The 13,983-nt window shown below is 40.2% G+C and overlaps 1 protein-coding gene across 5 annotated transcripts in view; it reads left to right on the top strand.

The window, feature by feature from the left end:
- Window positions 1–13,983, top strand: part of PCGF5 (polycomb group ring finger 5) — a 120,100-nt gene that overhangs the window by 47,363 nt on the left and 58,754 nt on the right. For 2 of the 5 annotated variants that reach the window (XM_055334413.1, XM_055334414.1), the window contains exon 2: window positions 5,193–5,486. In XM_055334413.1, coding sequence (XP_055190388.1) covers window positions 5,375–5,486 — 112 coding nt within the window. In that variant the 5' untranslated portion in view covers window positions 5,193–5,374. Of the gene's footprint in view, window positions 1–2,764; window positions 2,925–5,192; window positions 5,487–13,983 lie in introns of those variants that run through there. The other 3 variants (XM_055334412.1, XM_055334415.1, XM_055334411.1) reach the window with 3 other exon arrangements.

Here is a 13,983-nt window from a genome sequence, read left to right on the forward strand (position 1 = left end):
ATAGCTCCAAGTAGTTGCAAGGGTTATCAAGAGCCATTTGTAGTTCCCTGGAAGTCTGGATCAATGATCAAATGAAACAAGGTACTGCTTTGGGATTATGTACTTTGATAGGAATTTACCAGTTGCAGTTCCCTCCTAAATACCACATAGGCAAGTATTTCCCTCTCTCCCTCCATCCATTGTAGTCTCCCTTTGTTCCTTGTTTCTTTTAAGTTAGTTTCTTACCAAAACTCCTTTAAAATCTTGGACTTATGAAGTTTCCTTGAGAAGTATTCATGATATGGAACTGGTACCTTTGTTTTGGTCTTGGCTTTATCAAAAGTAGATCTGTGATTATGAACTTGTCACTTCTCAGGATCTTGGTTTCTACATTTGTAAAATGAGAAGGCTGAAGTAGATTTGTGATTAAGGGGAATCCGAGCGGTGATTCTTTATCTGCCTTTCCCCCCCCTAGACTTGTGTATCCAGTTGCTTCCAGGCCTTTGTTTATTTGAGGGTCCCACTGGTACTTAAGATTTGTTATCAGAGCCACCCCTCTCATATGGAGGCCTCTATGGTTTGTTCCAGCCCCACTATCAGAACCAAAGGACTTAAGAGGTAGGTTACTGGAAAGCATTCCCATGGGAAAAAGGGCAGCACAGCCCTTGAAAGTCGTATGCTTAGATGCTCGGTACCTATACATGTCAGGAAACTTGCCCCTTTATAGCATTCCCTTGTGCCATTTCTTTTGTTATTTTTTTGAACCAGACAAATGTTTGAGTTTTATTTATTTATTTTTTTTGTATGTGCTTCTTTTTCTTGGAATGGAAAAGGTAGGGTGGTTGCTGAAGAAGGAAAATGAGAAACTACTGAACGTTTTACTACAAAATATGCTACCTCCAGGGACACAAGGCAAAGATTTCCTTACAAAGGTTGTAATTCTCTCTCCCACTCTCAAGTCCACCATTTGCAGTTTTGGTTATAGCAGTGCCACCTCTATACCTATCTTCAGGCACTGCTCTAGCATATTCATCACCCCTCCTTCCATTGTTAACATATAAGCCTTCCCAATATCCATCCTCAAGCGCATTTCCTCAGGGAATGCTGATTAACCCCACTTAGCATTAATCACCACTCACATGTAAGCTCTCCCAGACCTTTGTTAAGTGTTATTCTTTAAAAATATATTTAAAGTAGATTCAGATAAAGTGGGAAAATACCAATATATAAAAGTATATACAGTAGAATCTTCCATTACATGTCACACATACACCTGAACCAGGGTGACTTTTCTCATATTGATCTGTTTTGTCTCCAAGATAAAAGATCTGAATGTATCCTTCCATCTGTGAAGTCATTTAACCAAACTTGTTTTCTGTGCTCATTTTTGATTGCTTGATTTATTGAAGTTGATCCTGGCTTAGAAATTGGCATGTGTGCTTTTGCAAAATGATTCTTATAAGGACTATAAAAATGTGGTCATTGAAAGCTGTTTGAGAAAATGTATTGCTCTTGCTGTGATATAAACAATGGTATTTTTAAAATGTTATGTCCAGTCTACATAAGTTTAATTATAAATTGGATATTTTTTGAAAGCTGTCTTCCTCTACTTCTTTGATGTATTCAAATTTGTAATAGATCTTTGAACACCAGTTGGTGTGGGGTTGTTGGTTTGCCACTAGAACCATCTCTACAATCTACCCTCTGATAATGACAGTGACTCCTATGAATAGGAAATAAAAGAAATACTTTGCATTAATCCCCCACCGCACCCTCAGTACCGTCAATTCCCTAGCCCCCACTGCTCTCACTTCGACAGAAGCAAAGACAATGTAATTACAACACTTTTTCCTCTAATACATAAATTGAAACCATCCTTTACTGATTCCCGTTGGGATGTTTGTTTTAACTTTTGTTTTACTGGTGGAGACCACACTGATTTTGATTTGCCTGCCACCCTAGGATTACTTGATTGCAGTCTTCTAAGAAGCAAAGAACCAGGTCTAATTTAATGTTTAGCAAAATAGTGGTTGTAGTAGAAATTTGTAAGTTTTTGGAATGCAGGAGAATAGGATTGAATGAGGTTAAGGAATCTTTAATGCTTGCTTTTGGATAAATCTTTTCAGTGAATGGTCTCTTGTGGATCTCAAAGCCACTAGGAAGAGAACTGGGGTATTTGTTTTGAACCTTGCAAATAGTAGTAACTCTTTACCTTTCTACTAATACCCCCACCCCCAGCACGCTCCAGCTTGCTCACGTTTGTCAGCGATCCCCACCCCACAGTAGCAAGTCCATTAGTGACTTTTACATAAGATGCAAATCAAGAAATGTCTCGGTCCTCGCTGCGGCGCAGGTGGGACTGGCTTGAGGAAGACGCAGCCTAGTAGACCGTTTCGCAGGGTGACTCATTATCAGCGCTGACCGTTGCTTTTAAACACACCAGGGAAAATGTACCAGGCGCTGTTACGATGCAGACAACCGGGAGGGGTGGTGGTGAGGACAAGAACCGAGATAAAATTTGGCCAAGGCTACGTGTCGCACCGAAGCCACAACGGCAGGGCGGGCGGGGAGGCCGGGCACCTGCGAGGAGCGCGGGCAGGCGGGCGTGGCGGGGGCGTGGCCTGCGGGCGGGGCGGGGCCCGCGGGAGGGGCGGGGCCTGTGGGCGGGGCGGGGCCGGGGCCGGGGCGGGGGCGCCGGCGGTTGGAAGGGGGTGGAGTTGCCCTTGGAGGCGGCACCGGCCCTGGGCCCCGAGGCCCGCCGCGCCCTATCGGGCCCGAGCCGAGTGGCTGGCCCAGCGGAGCCGGCGCGCTCCCGCCTGCAGGGGGAGGGCGGACGGGGCGCGGGGACCGGCCAGGCCGCGGCGGGCGCTGTTTCTCTTTCACTTTCCTTCCCTCCGAGGCCGGCGCGCTGGCGGGCGAGGAGCGGCGGCGGCGGCGGCCGCGGGGTAGGTACCGGGCGGGCTTGAGAGGCGGCGGAGGAGCCCCGGCCGCCCCCGCGCCCCCCGCGCCCCCCGCGCCCAGGCTGCGCCCGCGGCGGGAGCGGCACCTCCAGGCACCTGCCGCGGCCGGCCTCGCCTGGAGCGCGGAGAGCCCCTCGGGCCGGGCCGGGCAGGGCCGGGGCGGGGCCGGGGGCGGCTGGGGGTCGGGAGGGTGTCTGGGGGCTTGGGAGCCGCGTCCCGCCCTGGGGCGCGGGGAGGGCGGCGGGCTGCCGGGCTCGGCCCCGGGAGAGGCGGCGCGTCTGCCCCGGCGCAGCCCCGGCCTGGCCCTGCCCGAGCGGCGCGTCCTCCCGGCCCGGGCCCGCGCACCTGCCGGAGCGGCGGGGGGACTCGTGCCTGGACCCACCGGAGGACGCGGGAAAGTTCCGTGCCGCCCCGTCCCTGCCGCCGCTTGCTTCCTTCCTTCCTTCCTTCCTTCCTTCCTTCCTTCCTTCCTTCCTTCCTTCCTTCCTTCCACTGTCGTGACGGGACTCGGGGGCTCACGCTCTCCGCACCGCCCGAGGCCGGGAGCCTGCATTTCCTCTCTCAGAGGACTTTCTCCGAACTCTGGAGCTTCGTGGCAAACCTGTGGAGAAGGCAGGGCCGCTAGTCCCGAGGTAGAGGAGAAGCCTAGACCCAGGCACGGATGCCGCACTCAAGGTCCTACCGGCGAAGGACCGAAGCCCGGACCCCCGGCTCTTACTCATGCTCCCTTTGTGCCCCCCTCGTACCACGCAAAACCTGTTCCGTGCACATTCTTTAGGGCGATGTGTCTGTCCATGGAAGGTTGGCTTTTGCCTCTCCGGTCGCTTTATACCTGTGAGCTAACAGCTAAGATAGGAGAAAAGTTGCTGTTTTTAGGGTTAACTTAGGAAGTCAGTGCCCTCTTTCATGCTGTATTTTCTCAGAACACATTTGTTTGTAAGAGACCTTTTTAGACTTTTTTTTTCTTTAGCGACCCCATGTACCAGCCAACAATGGTAAACATTTCTGGAAATAAGTTAATGACATTTAGCTTTTACCGTGTGCTAGCTTTATGTGTATGGTCTCATTTAATTAATCCTTGTCACTCTAGGGAGCTGGCACCCTTATTTTTATTTTATAGTTTAAAAAAAAACAGATTGAGAGGTGATAAGTAACATTGCCCAGGTTACACACTTACTAAATGTGATCGGTTTCTTTTTTTAAAAATTTTTTTATTATTATTTATTTATGATAGTCACAGAGAGAGCGAGAGGCAGAGACACAGGCAGAGGGGGGAGAAGCAGGCTCCATGCACCAGGAGTCTGATGTGGGATTCGATCCCGGGTCTCCAGGATCACGCCCTGGGCCAAAGGCAGGCGCCAAACCGCTGTGCCACCCAGGGATCCCTGTGATCGGTTTCTATCAAAGACTGTCTAATAGAGGACATGAAGAATGAATGTATCTATAAATCAAAGGAAAACGTAACAGAAGAGAGGGTACCCTGAGGATAACTTTGGAGAAGGGTTTCCAAGGATATAGGTAGGATTTAGAAAAGAGGAAGGGTTTGTTTGGACAGCCGGTATACAGAGGCTGCAGAATGGACTGTGAAAGAGTGATCCTTTAAGTTTGCCTAAAGAAAAGTGTTGGAAAAGTATGCTAAGGTCAGCCTGTGGAAGGTCTTATATGGAAAGCTAAGGAGTTTAAATGTCTGTTTATAAAGAGGAGACACTGTCAGTCTTTGAGAAGAAGACCCAAATGTGATAGAATAAAATAACGCTGGTAGAATGTAAGATGGAGTGCAGGTGGAGAAGATAGTAGTCAAGTAGGATCGCTATGGATGCAATGGGAAAGGACGTCAACTTGATTTCATTGACTGGATAAGGGACACAAAATGGAAATAGGAAGTAAGTATATTGGTAGAGAGGATAGTGACTTCAACGTTCAATCTTTTAACTTGTATTGGCAAGAACTCCTAATAGAGCAGGCGAGCAGATAGCTAAGATGCATTACTGAAGAGGTAAAGATACCAAAACTAGAGTTTGTCACTTTAGGTCTCATTTGTATGGAGTTGATAGTTAAGACTCCAGGATTGGATGAATTTGTCATTATCCTGAGTTAAATCAAAGCAGGTTTACAAATTAATTTGACAGTGAGAGACATGTTCTATGTACCCATCCACCCAATTTGGAGTAACACTTGCTGTTATTAATACCGTATTAGGAATTTGACACTTTTTTTTCCCCTCTCATCTTTTTAAAACTATTGTGGAAACAGACATGGGAAAGCAGAACCACCGAAAGTAGTGATGACCAGCGATCTCATGATAAATCTGGATGTTAGTTCTCATGCCTCAGGACATCCAGTTGGGAACTCCACACCAGCTCCTGGGCTCAGACTTCATCCACTTACTACCCCTCTTTGCCTGAACTACTAAAGCCAGTCCTAGCTAACCACGAATGGCTACCCAAAGGAAACACTTGGTGAAAGATTTCAATCCTCACATCACCTGCTACATCTGTAAAGGGTACCTGATCAAGCCAACCACAGTGACGGAATGTCTCCATACCTGTAAGTATTCTTTTAAAACTACTGCATTTGGGCTTTATATCTAGATTTTAGCTTTCAAAATGGTAAGTAACTCCAAGAATCATCCTAACTTTGAATTTATTTTCAGGATTGAATTTGTCATTGGGATACCAGTGGCATGAAATTTTTCCTCTGTTATTATGTAATAGTTGACTTTTATCTAATTTTAATGTTTTAAAACATATTATTGATTATAGTTTTTTTAAATGAACTATTTTAGGTTTTTTATTTTAAAAAGTTATATTGAAGGAATTAATCTGCTCACAGGTTTTGTTGGAGTATACATTCTTTCATTCATTGGCTTTTTTAGACCACTTTATTGAGGTATGGTTGACATACATAGATATTCAAAGTATACAACTTGATGAGTTTAGAAATAAGTATAGACCCATGAAACCACCATCACGTCTATGCCATAAACCTATTACCTCCAGAAGTCTTCTTGACTATTATTAATAGTATTATTGTGATATGAACACTTAACATAAAATCTACTCTCTTAGGAAATTTTAAGCATGCAACACTGTAATAGTAACTATAGGCACTATGCTGTGCAGTAGATCTCTAGGACTTACTTACCTGTTTAACTGAAATTTTGTATCCTTTGGCCAAAAAGCCCACAGTTTGTGCATCACCTAGGAACTTTTGTTAGGTGTACATTATCAGGCCTCCACTCCAGAAGTCCTGAATCAGAAACTCTGGGAGTGCCCAACAATCCATGGTTGTCAGCAAGCCTTCTAGGTGATTCTGAAGCATGATTGAGTTTGAAAATCTCTGTTCTAATATGATCATATCTGTGGAACTCCTATCAAGTTTCTTTCTCACCTTGCCTATCAGTAGAAGGTTCATTTTTATAGTCACTTATGCCAGAGTTCCACATACTTTTTGTGTTTCTGCCTGTATGAAATTATTTGCCTATTTCGATGAAAGTAATTCCAGTAAGTTCTAGATTAATGCCTATTATGTGCACTAAATAGATATTTTATATACTTGATTACAATTAGCTTTACTATAACCGTGAAATAGTTTGGAGTAGTTATTGGGAGAGAGAGAGAGTATAGAGATTATCTTCATTTTGTGGGTGTGGAAACCATGAGTTAAGAAACTTGCCCAGTAGTGGTGAACCTATATTCCAACTCCAAAGCTCATGCTCTTTTTAAGATAACATGGTGCTTTTTTTTTTTTTAATCCTCCCCTTTCTCTGTTCTCCTGCTACTGAACTGACATAATATTATATCAGGAGTCTTAAAGAGGGGTGCAGAATAGAGAATTACCTGGAAATGGCTAAAATGGCAAATTGTATGGTATATATTATACCCAATAAGAAAATAGAATCACCTAGAAAACTGTTTAAACATACATATGCTCAGAATTCCACTTAGACAGATTTGGTAGATCATTTGTGGTGAGGTCCATGCATGTGTGTTTTGGAAAACCTTTCCAAAGTGATGATATATATTACCTTTGGATGGCCTCTGCTATCCAATTAGCAATTTGCTATGAACTATCTTGAAATACTAATTTACTGCTGCCCTGTATCATTGCTTAACTTGAACAATTACCAGTTAAAAATCATTGAACAAATATTTATTGAATACCTACCGTGTGCCAGGTACCATCTATTCCAGACAGAACAGATACAATAATGAACAAGATAGTAAAAAAAAAAAAAAAAAAAAAAAAATCTGTGCTCTTGATAAGTTGAACATTCTAGTGGGTGAAACTAATAAACGTGTGCCATGTTAAGTAGTGATCAGTGATATGAAGCGAACCAAAGAAGGGTTGTAGATGGGAGAGATGGGGTTATTTTACATAGAATGTCAGGGTGTTAAACTCTTTGATATTATTACATTTGAACACAAACTGAAGGAACTGAGCTCTGGATATATGGGAAGAGCATTCTAGGGAAAAGAAAGTATTACGCCTTAAGGCAGAATGCGCTTAGAAAGTTTATGGAACAGCAGTCACTGCAGGTCAGCTGAAAAATTATAGAGTCTTCAACCAGAGTAATTAGGTGTGAAATGGAGATGGGGAAGAGTGATTGGATTATGGATGTATTTTGGAAAAAGGGCCAATGGATGTGGCTACTCTAGGGCAAGGACTTTGTCTTATACTTCCATGTTTCCTGCTACAACAAAGATGATACCTGGACATGGTCCACAGTCTGTTTTATTTTGCTTCTTGAAACATTTGTATACTATTTTTTTCCCTTTTTTAAAAAAAAAAAAAGTTTTTTTTTTTTTTTTTTTTTTTGAGAGAAAAAGAGAGCACAAGCGAGCAGAGGGAGAGAGAGAAATAGACTCGCTACTGAGCATAGAGCTTAATGCAGGGCTCAATCCCAGGACCCCAGGATCATGACCTGAGCCAAAGGCAGATGCTTAACCTACTAAACCACCAGGCACCTCTGTGCATTATTTTCATATTTGGATTTCTCCAGCAAAAACTGCCAACTCTGGAAGATAAGAAGAAAGCCCAAATTCTCCAATATCTGCCTTTCTAACATATTTTATGTTTTTCTGAAAGAAAATTTTCTCTGGGACATAATGAAATCTCAATTTGTATGCCACTGTTTTGGAAGAAAAACAAAGGATTCCAGAAGTATAAATTGTGTCAGGATATAAGCAAGGGCTGTGTTTATGTTTGCAACAGCAGTTTAAAGTCTAAAAGGGTAAGTGACAGTTTAACTGTACAAGTCATTCTAGCCTGAAAAACTGCTTCGCTGTATCAAGCCCTTTACTAAGAGAGAATGAATGTACATGGCAGAAGTGGAATTAAAAGGCAGTGATAAACCATAAATGTGACTTTTATCATCAGCAGGAAACAGAATAGTGGAGTAAATGATGAAGGAGTCAGGTACTCAACCTGGTGTCTCTGGAGATCCAAGGATCCTGTAGTACTCACCTTCTACTTCCTGGTCCTTGGATTTCTGAGTATTGTTTTGTTTGTGTTTATATTGGGGCTTGTAGCCAAAAACTACCCCATTTGCAAAGTATCCTATTATTTGTAATGATAAAATTAACAGTACTGCAAAGCAGTGTTCCTCAATCATTGTTTGGGTCTTCGATCTTACACAGTTTTCTTATTATAATGTGGGTCAGATATAGTGATACCATGATTTGAGATAGTATGAAATAAAAAAGTCAGCCAAATGGGATAGGAGGAAAGTGAGAAATGCTAAGTGACATTGTAGTATATATACCATAGTATTTTTATCTTGATTTAGGCAAATAAAAAGAATATCTTACTAAAATAACTTTGTACAAAGACTGTGATTTTGTGAGTCTTTATTGTAAGTAAAGAATAGGTGAAACATAGTTCTTGTTACAAAAATTTATAATAAAATATAAAGGTTTTAGTGTCTCTGTTCAAATTTGAAATATATAAATGAATATATAAATGGAACATTATTACTGTTGAGCAAAACCGGACATGGAATCCACACTTCTGGACTTTCTGGTCAAATGAAGAAAGAGTAATCAAGTTAAGAAATATATGAAATAAATGTGGATGTCAATAAGTACCATGAAACTAATGAACAGAATGATAAAATAGCAGGTATGGGTCAGGATATTGCAGCAGAATGCCATGCAAGAGAAGAAACTGGAGGTTTTCTTTTTTTTTTTTTTTTTAATTCCTAAGCCATAGGCCTTGGCCTTCTCACACAAGGATATGAGTGTGCTTGGGCCTGGCTATGGTAGAGTTGCGGAGGGTGGGAAGGAGGGATCATGAGTGGTTCTCCCTGCTTTGTAGGGATAAATGAAGTTAGTTTATTCTTCTTTCAAAATACTCTGCAAATGCATTTCACCTTTCTTTCTCCTCATATCAGATAGGTTGATCCTCTCTCATTCTTCAGTTGAAAAATTCTAGAGCTAACACTGCCTGGCTTCCCTATCAATGTAGAGAGAAGGGCCAACAGGACCAGCAGGATGACTGATTACAGTAGCCCTTGATGTCGCTAGTACTACAGCTGTGTGGAAGAAAGAGAAAGGGGCAAGCTGGCAGAAGGATAGGAGAGGCAGGGATGGCAGGGCAGGCTGAGTCCCAGGCTCCTGGGAAGGAGTTGCAAAAAAAATTAAAAAAGCTTATAAAAGCCCCATCTTTAGGTGGGCTCATAACTCACCTAATGACACCACTTATCTTCAGCAGGCCAAGGACACTTGATAAAAATAAAATATTAAAATGAAGTAGAAAAGTAAAACAAATGAATTTGAGCTTTACATGGTCACTTCGTGATAGATGAATCAAATCCACATTAACCATTGTTAAAGGTCTGAGATTATTTTTTTCTTTTTTTTAATAATAAATTTATTTATTTATTTATTTATTTATTTATTTATTTATTTATTTATTTATTTATTTATTTTTGGTGTTCAATTTGCCAACATACAGAATAACACCAAGTGCTCATCCCGTCAAGTGCCCCCCTTGGTCTGAGATTATTTTAACTCAAACCAAAAACCTAAGGAAATAAACATGTCCACCCAAATAATTACTGAATTACTTAGGATAATTAGTTGTCAGGTATTTTGTTAGCCACCAGGGTAGAGTGGTAAAAAAGATAAATTTGGAACTTTAACTCGATCAAGCAAAACTTTTCATAAGCTAAGAAGAAATTTCTGCATGTGTATTTGGGCCTTTTTCTTTTCTGTGTGAAGTCATCTACTCTGGGACTTCAACTGCATGTGCTGGTGTCTCCCAAATCTTTATTTCTGGCATAGACCTTTTTTCTCAGTTTCAGAATCCTACTGGATGTGCACTTGAATGTCCTAAAGCCACCTGGGGCTCAGCGTGTCTAAAAATGAATGAATGGGATGCCATCACTCAGTTATCCCAGAAGGAAATAAGCTCCACACTTGACTTTGTTTATCTTCCCTAACACAAAATAGGGACCAAGTCCTGTCTGGTGTGTCTTTAATATCTCTTAAATCTTTGCCTTAACTTCTGCCCCGCTGTGACTGTTCTGTTCAGGCTGTCATTACTTCTCACCAGTCACTGCAGCCCACTTCTAACCTGTGTCAAAGTGTGATCATTTAAAACAGCTCTTTTCATCGCTCACTCTTCAACCAACCCAGAATTTCCTAGAGATCTCTTAGTGCCCTCAGGATAAATTAAAGCTACTTAGCTATACCCACCCCTTCCTCCCTCACCACCTACTGCACACACATATGCATACTTGGTTCAGCTGTATGCTCTGCTTAGAATGTACTTTTGCTTGTAAGCCCACCTAGCCATTACCCATCCTTTAAAACTCTTCTCCAAGATATGCCACCCACCTGTGACTGCAGGCAGATTTGGGTTACATGTATCCTTGGTACCTGGTATTTGAATGCTTAATAAATGATTAAATGAATAAATAAACGGCCAATTTGTTGATTATTCTTCCTTTTATAGATTCACATGCAGTAATAGGTAGCTTGAAAGGCATGTAGGCAATGTCGGTTAGGAATTACATATTTTGAGAAACTATGTTCTACAATATAGGTGGAAGCCATGTGGGTCTTAGAGAGGGAGAGATGCTGGGTTGGGGACCAGAGATCGTCAGTTATAGATTCAAGGATGCTCTGCCTCTTGCACTTAGATCCTCAGAAACATTTTGAGGTTGCTTAGAGTGTATTTGCTTGTTGTTGACTTAAAATGACTTTTCACTTATCCTAAAAACAAAGGAGCTTTGTTCCAGCAGCTAACATGGAAGAATACAGTGCATTGGTTCTTAACTCTTTTGTGGTTAGAGGCCCCCCCTTAAGAGTTTAATGACTCTTTCCTCAGGAAAAGAAAGAGGGTGATAGACATAGAAATCGGTGGTACCGGAAAGAAACGCTTTCTTCTCTGTGCCCTTTCAGAGATCGTAGCTATAATCCCTTCACTAAGAATGAATTCTTTAGAAAAACATTACTGTACTTAGTTTTTAACTTCTGCGAAGAAGATTGATAATTTAGTTGATGCGACAGTTAAGGAACTTGGTGATTTTACGTGATAATAAGTAAAAATGAAGGAGCAACTTAGAAGGTGATAAAATTTAAGCATGACCAACCATTGATTGATTCGGAACAAGTATTATAACTGCAGAAGTATTTTAAGGTACAGAGATCTCTTGATACGTTGTTATTCAATTTTTAAAAACCTTAGGCTACATACACTTGGCTATTCAAATTGCAGTCTCCAGACTAGCAGCATCCACCAGCAGCAACATCATCTGAGAATTTGTTACAAGTGCACATTCTTGGGTCTTATCATAGACCTGCTGAATCAAAATCTCCAGGGAGAAGGCCAGAAATTCTTATAATAAGAAGGTCCTCAGGTGATTCTGTGGTGTACAAGTTTGAAAAGCACAGCTCATGACCAGATGTTTATAATACTAGCATATTTCAACTAGGCAGTTTATAATCAGTAATTAAATCATACCGTAATTAAAATAAATGCTAATAAAAGGTTAATAGCTGTTATTTATTGAATGTTTGTTGTATTTGTGGTCATAAGCTTTACATTTATCATCTTATTTAATCTTCCCAAGAACCCTTCTAGTTAGGTGGTATTATTTAATCATTCAGCAGATGTTTATTAGCATCTATGTTGTGCCAGTCATTACTCTAGCCAGTGGAAACATGGCAGTAAACAAGACAGGCATAGCCTATGCCCTCCTAGAACTTATATTCTAATAGGAGAGACAGGCAATAAGCAAGTAAATGCTATAAGAAAAAATAAAACAGAGGAAGGTCTTTCTTGGGAGTTGCCATTTGAACAGAAACCAAAATAATAGGAAAGAGCTGTGAGAAGGTCTGAGGGAAGAGCATTTCAGATTTTTTCCAGTATTTTTCACAGAGACAGGACTCAGGTTAAGTAACAAAGCTAAAAATGCTGGAACTGGGCTCTAAATCCTGGACATCTGACTCTGGCATATTTTCATAATATATTATGACATTTTCCTAATTTTATTTTTTCTTCTTTCTGCTTCACTTTCTTTTCTGAAATTTCTTCAAGCAAATGGATAAATTCAAATATATATATTTTTAAAAATATTTTATATATTTATGTATAACAACAAAATTTTATTTAAAATTTATATAAATTTTATAATTTATAAATTGTGTTATATAATTGTCATAATTTATCATTTACTATTTTTATTGTAATTAATATATATTTAGAATTTATAAATTACCTTTTTTTTTAAAAGATTTTATTTATTTATTCATGAGAGACAAGAAAGAGAGGCAGAGACATAGACAGAGGGAGAAGCAGGCTCCATGCAGGGAGCCCAATGAGAGACTTCATCCCAGAATTCCAGAATCATGCCCTGAGCCAAAGGCAGGCATTTAACTGCTGAGCCACCCAGGCATCCCTTTATTTTAAATTTATATATATATTAATATACTTTATAATATATATTCTCTTCTAGCTATGTTTGCATGACAATATACTTGTCATTACTTACCCAGTCATGATCTGAACTTACTAAATGTGAATAAATAGCCATTATAATGGAGAAAAGATATAAATTGAATTTTCCAACAACTTATTCTTAATAAAATTCAGTTTTTAGGGTCAAGACTTGTTTTTAGACTAAAAATCAAAGGCCTAATTAGAAATTATATTTAAAGTTTCAATAGGTTGCAAATACAGTGTTTTAGCGTTGTATTAGAAGTGAGGTCATTTGTATACTGATGTTACAGGTTTCAAACTATTCTGGCAGAAACTAGTCATTTATTCATGAAAATGATAGCATTCATTTTGATGATTCTTTTTAAATAAGAATAGTTATAGATCTTAAACATTCTAGGTATCATCTATTATTAGCAATAATGCTAAAGAAAAATTATATTAAACTTATTCTTTTAGCTTTTGAAATCGCATTAGATAGTAAAGAGTGTTTAAACAGATGAACAAAGCATTGTTGTGGACACTAAAGGGCAAAACTAGAGGATAAGAAATTTAAAAATGAAATTGTCTTCTATTGGCTTCTGAGAATATATCATTTGGAACTGATACCACTTATGGGTTAAGAAAAAATATGTACCCCAAAATACGTAATTATTCAGAGTTAGAAATCATGGTTAGTATATAAGTATGTTTAAGAGTGTAGCACAGAGGCACCTAGTGACTCAGTTAAGCATACAACTCTTGATTTTGGTTCAGGTCATGATCTCAGGATTGTGAGATCGAGCCACACATTGGGCCCCATGCTGAGTGTGGAACCTACTTAAGATTCTCCCTCTCCCTCTGCCTCACCTCCACCCCCACCAGCATTCTCTTTCTATACCTATATAAGTAGAGTTTGTTAAAAATAAGTAAATAAGCCTAGCACAAGAGTTGAATGTAAACATTGTGAATAAGTACAGTTCAAACATGTAGAAAAGACAGAAGATAACTTTTGTTTGGATACTGTGAAGACTTTTTATAACTACTGATACTTTATAACATACTGGCTTTTACCAGACTACTATATAGTGTCAGAATTTAAAAACCAGTGGACAAAGCTGTG

Source organism: Nyctereutes procyonoides, unplaced genomic scaffold (assembly GCF_905146905.1).
Source record: "Nyctereutes procyonoides isolate TBG_1078 unplaced genomic scaffold, NYPRO_anot_genome, whole genome shotgun sequence".
Classification (NCBI taxonomy): Eukaryota; Metazoa; Chordata; class Mammalia; order Carnivora; family Canidae; genus Nyctereutes; species Nyctereutes procyonoides.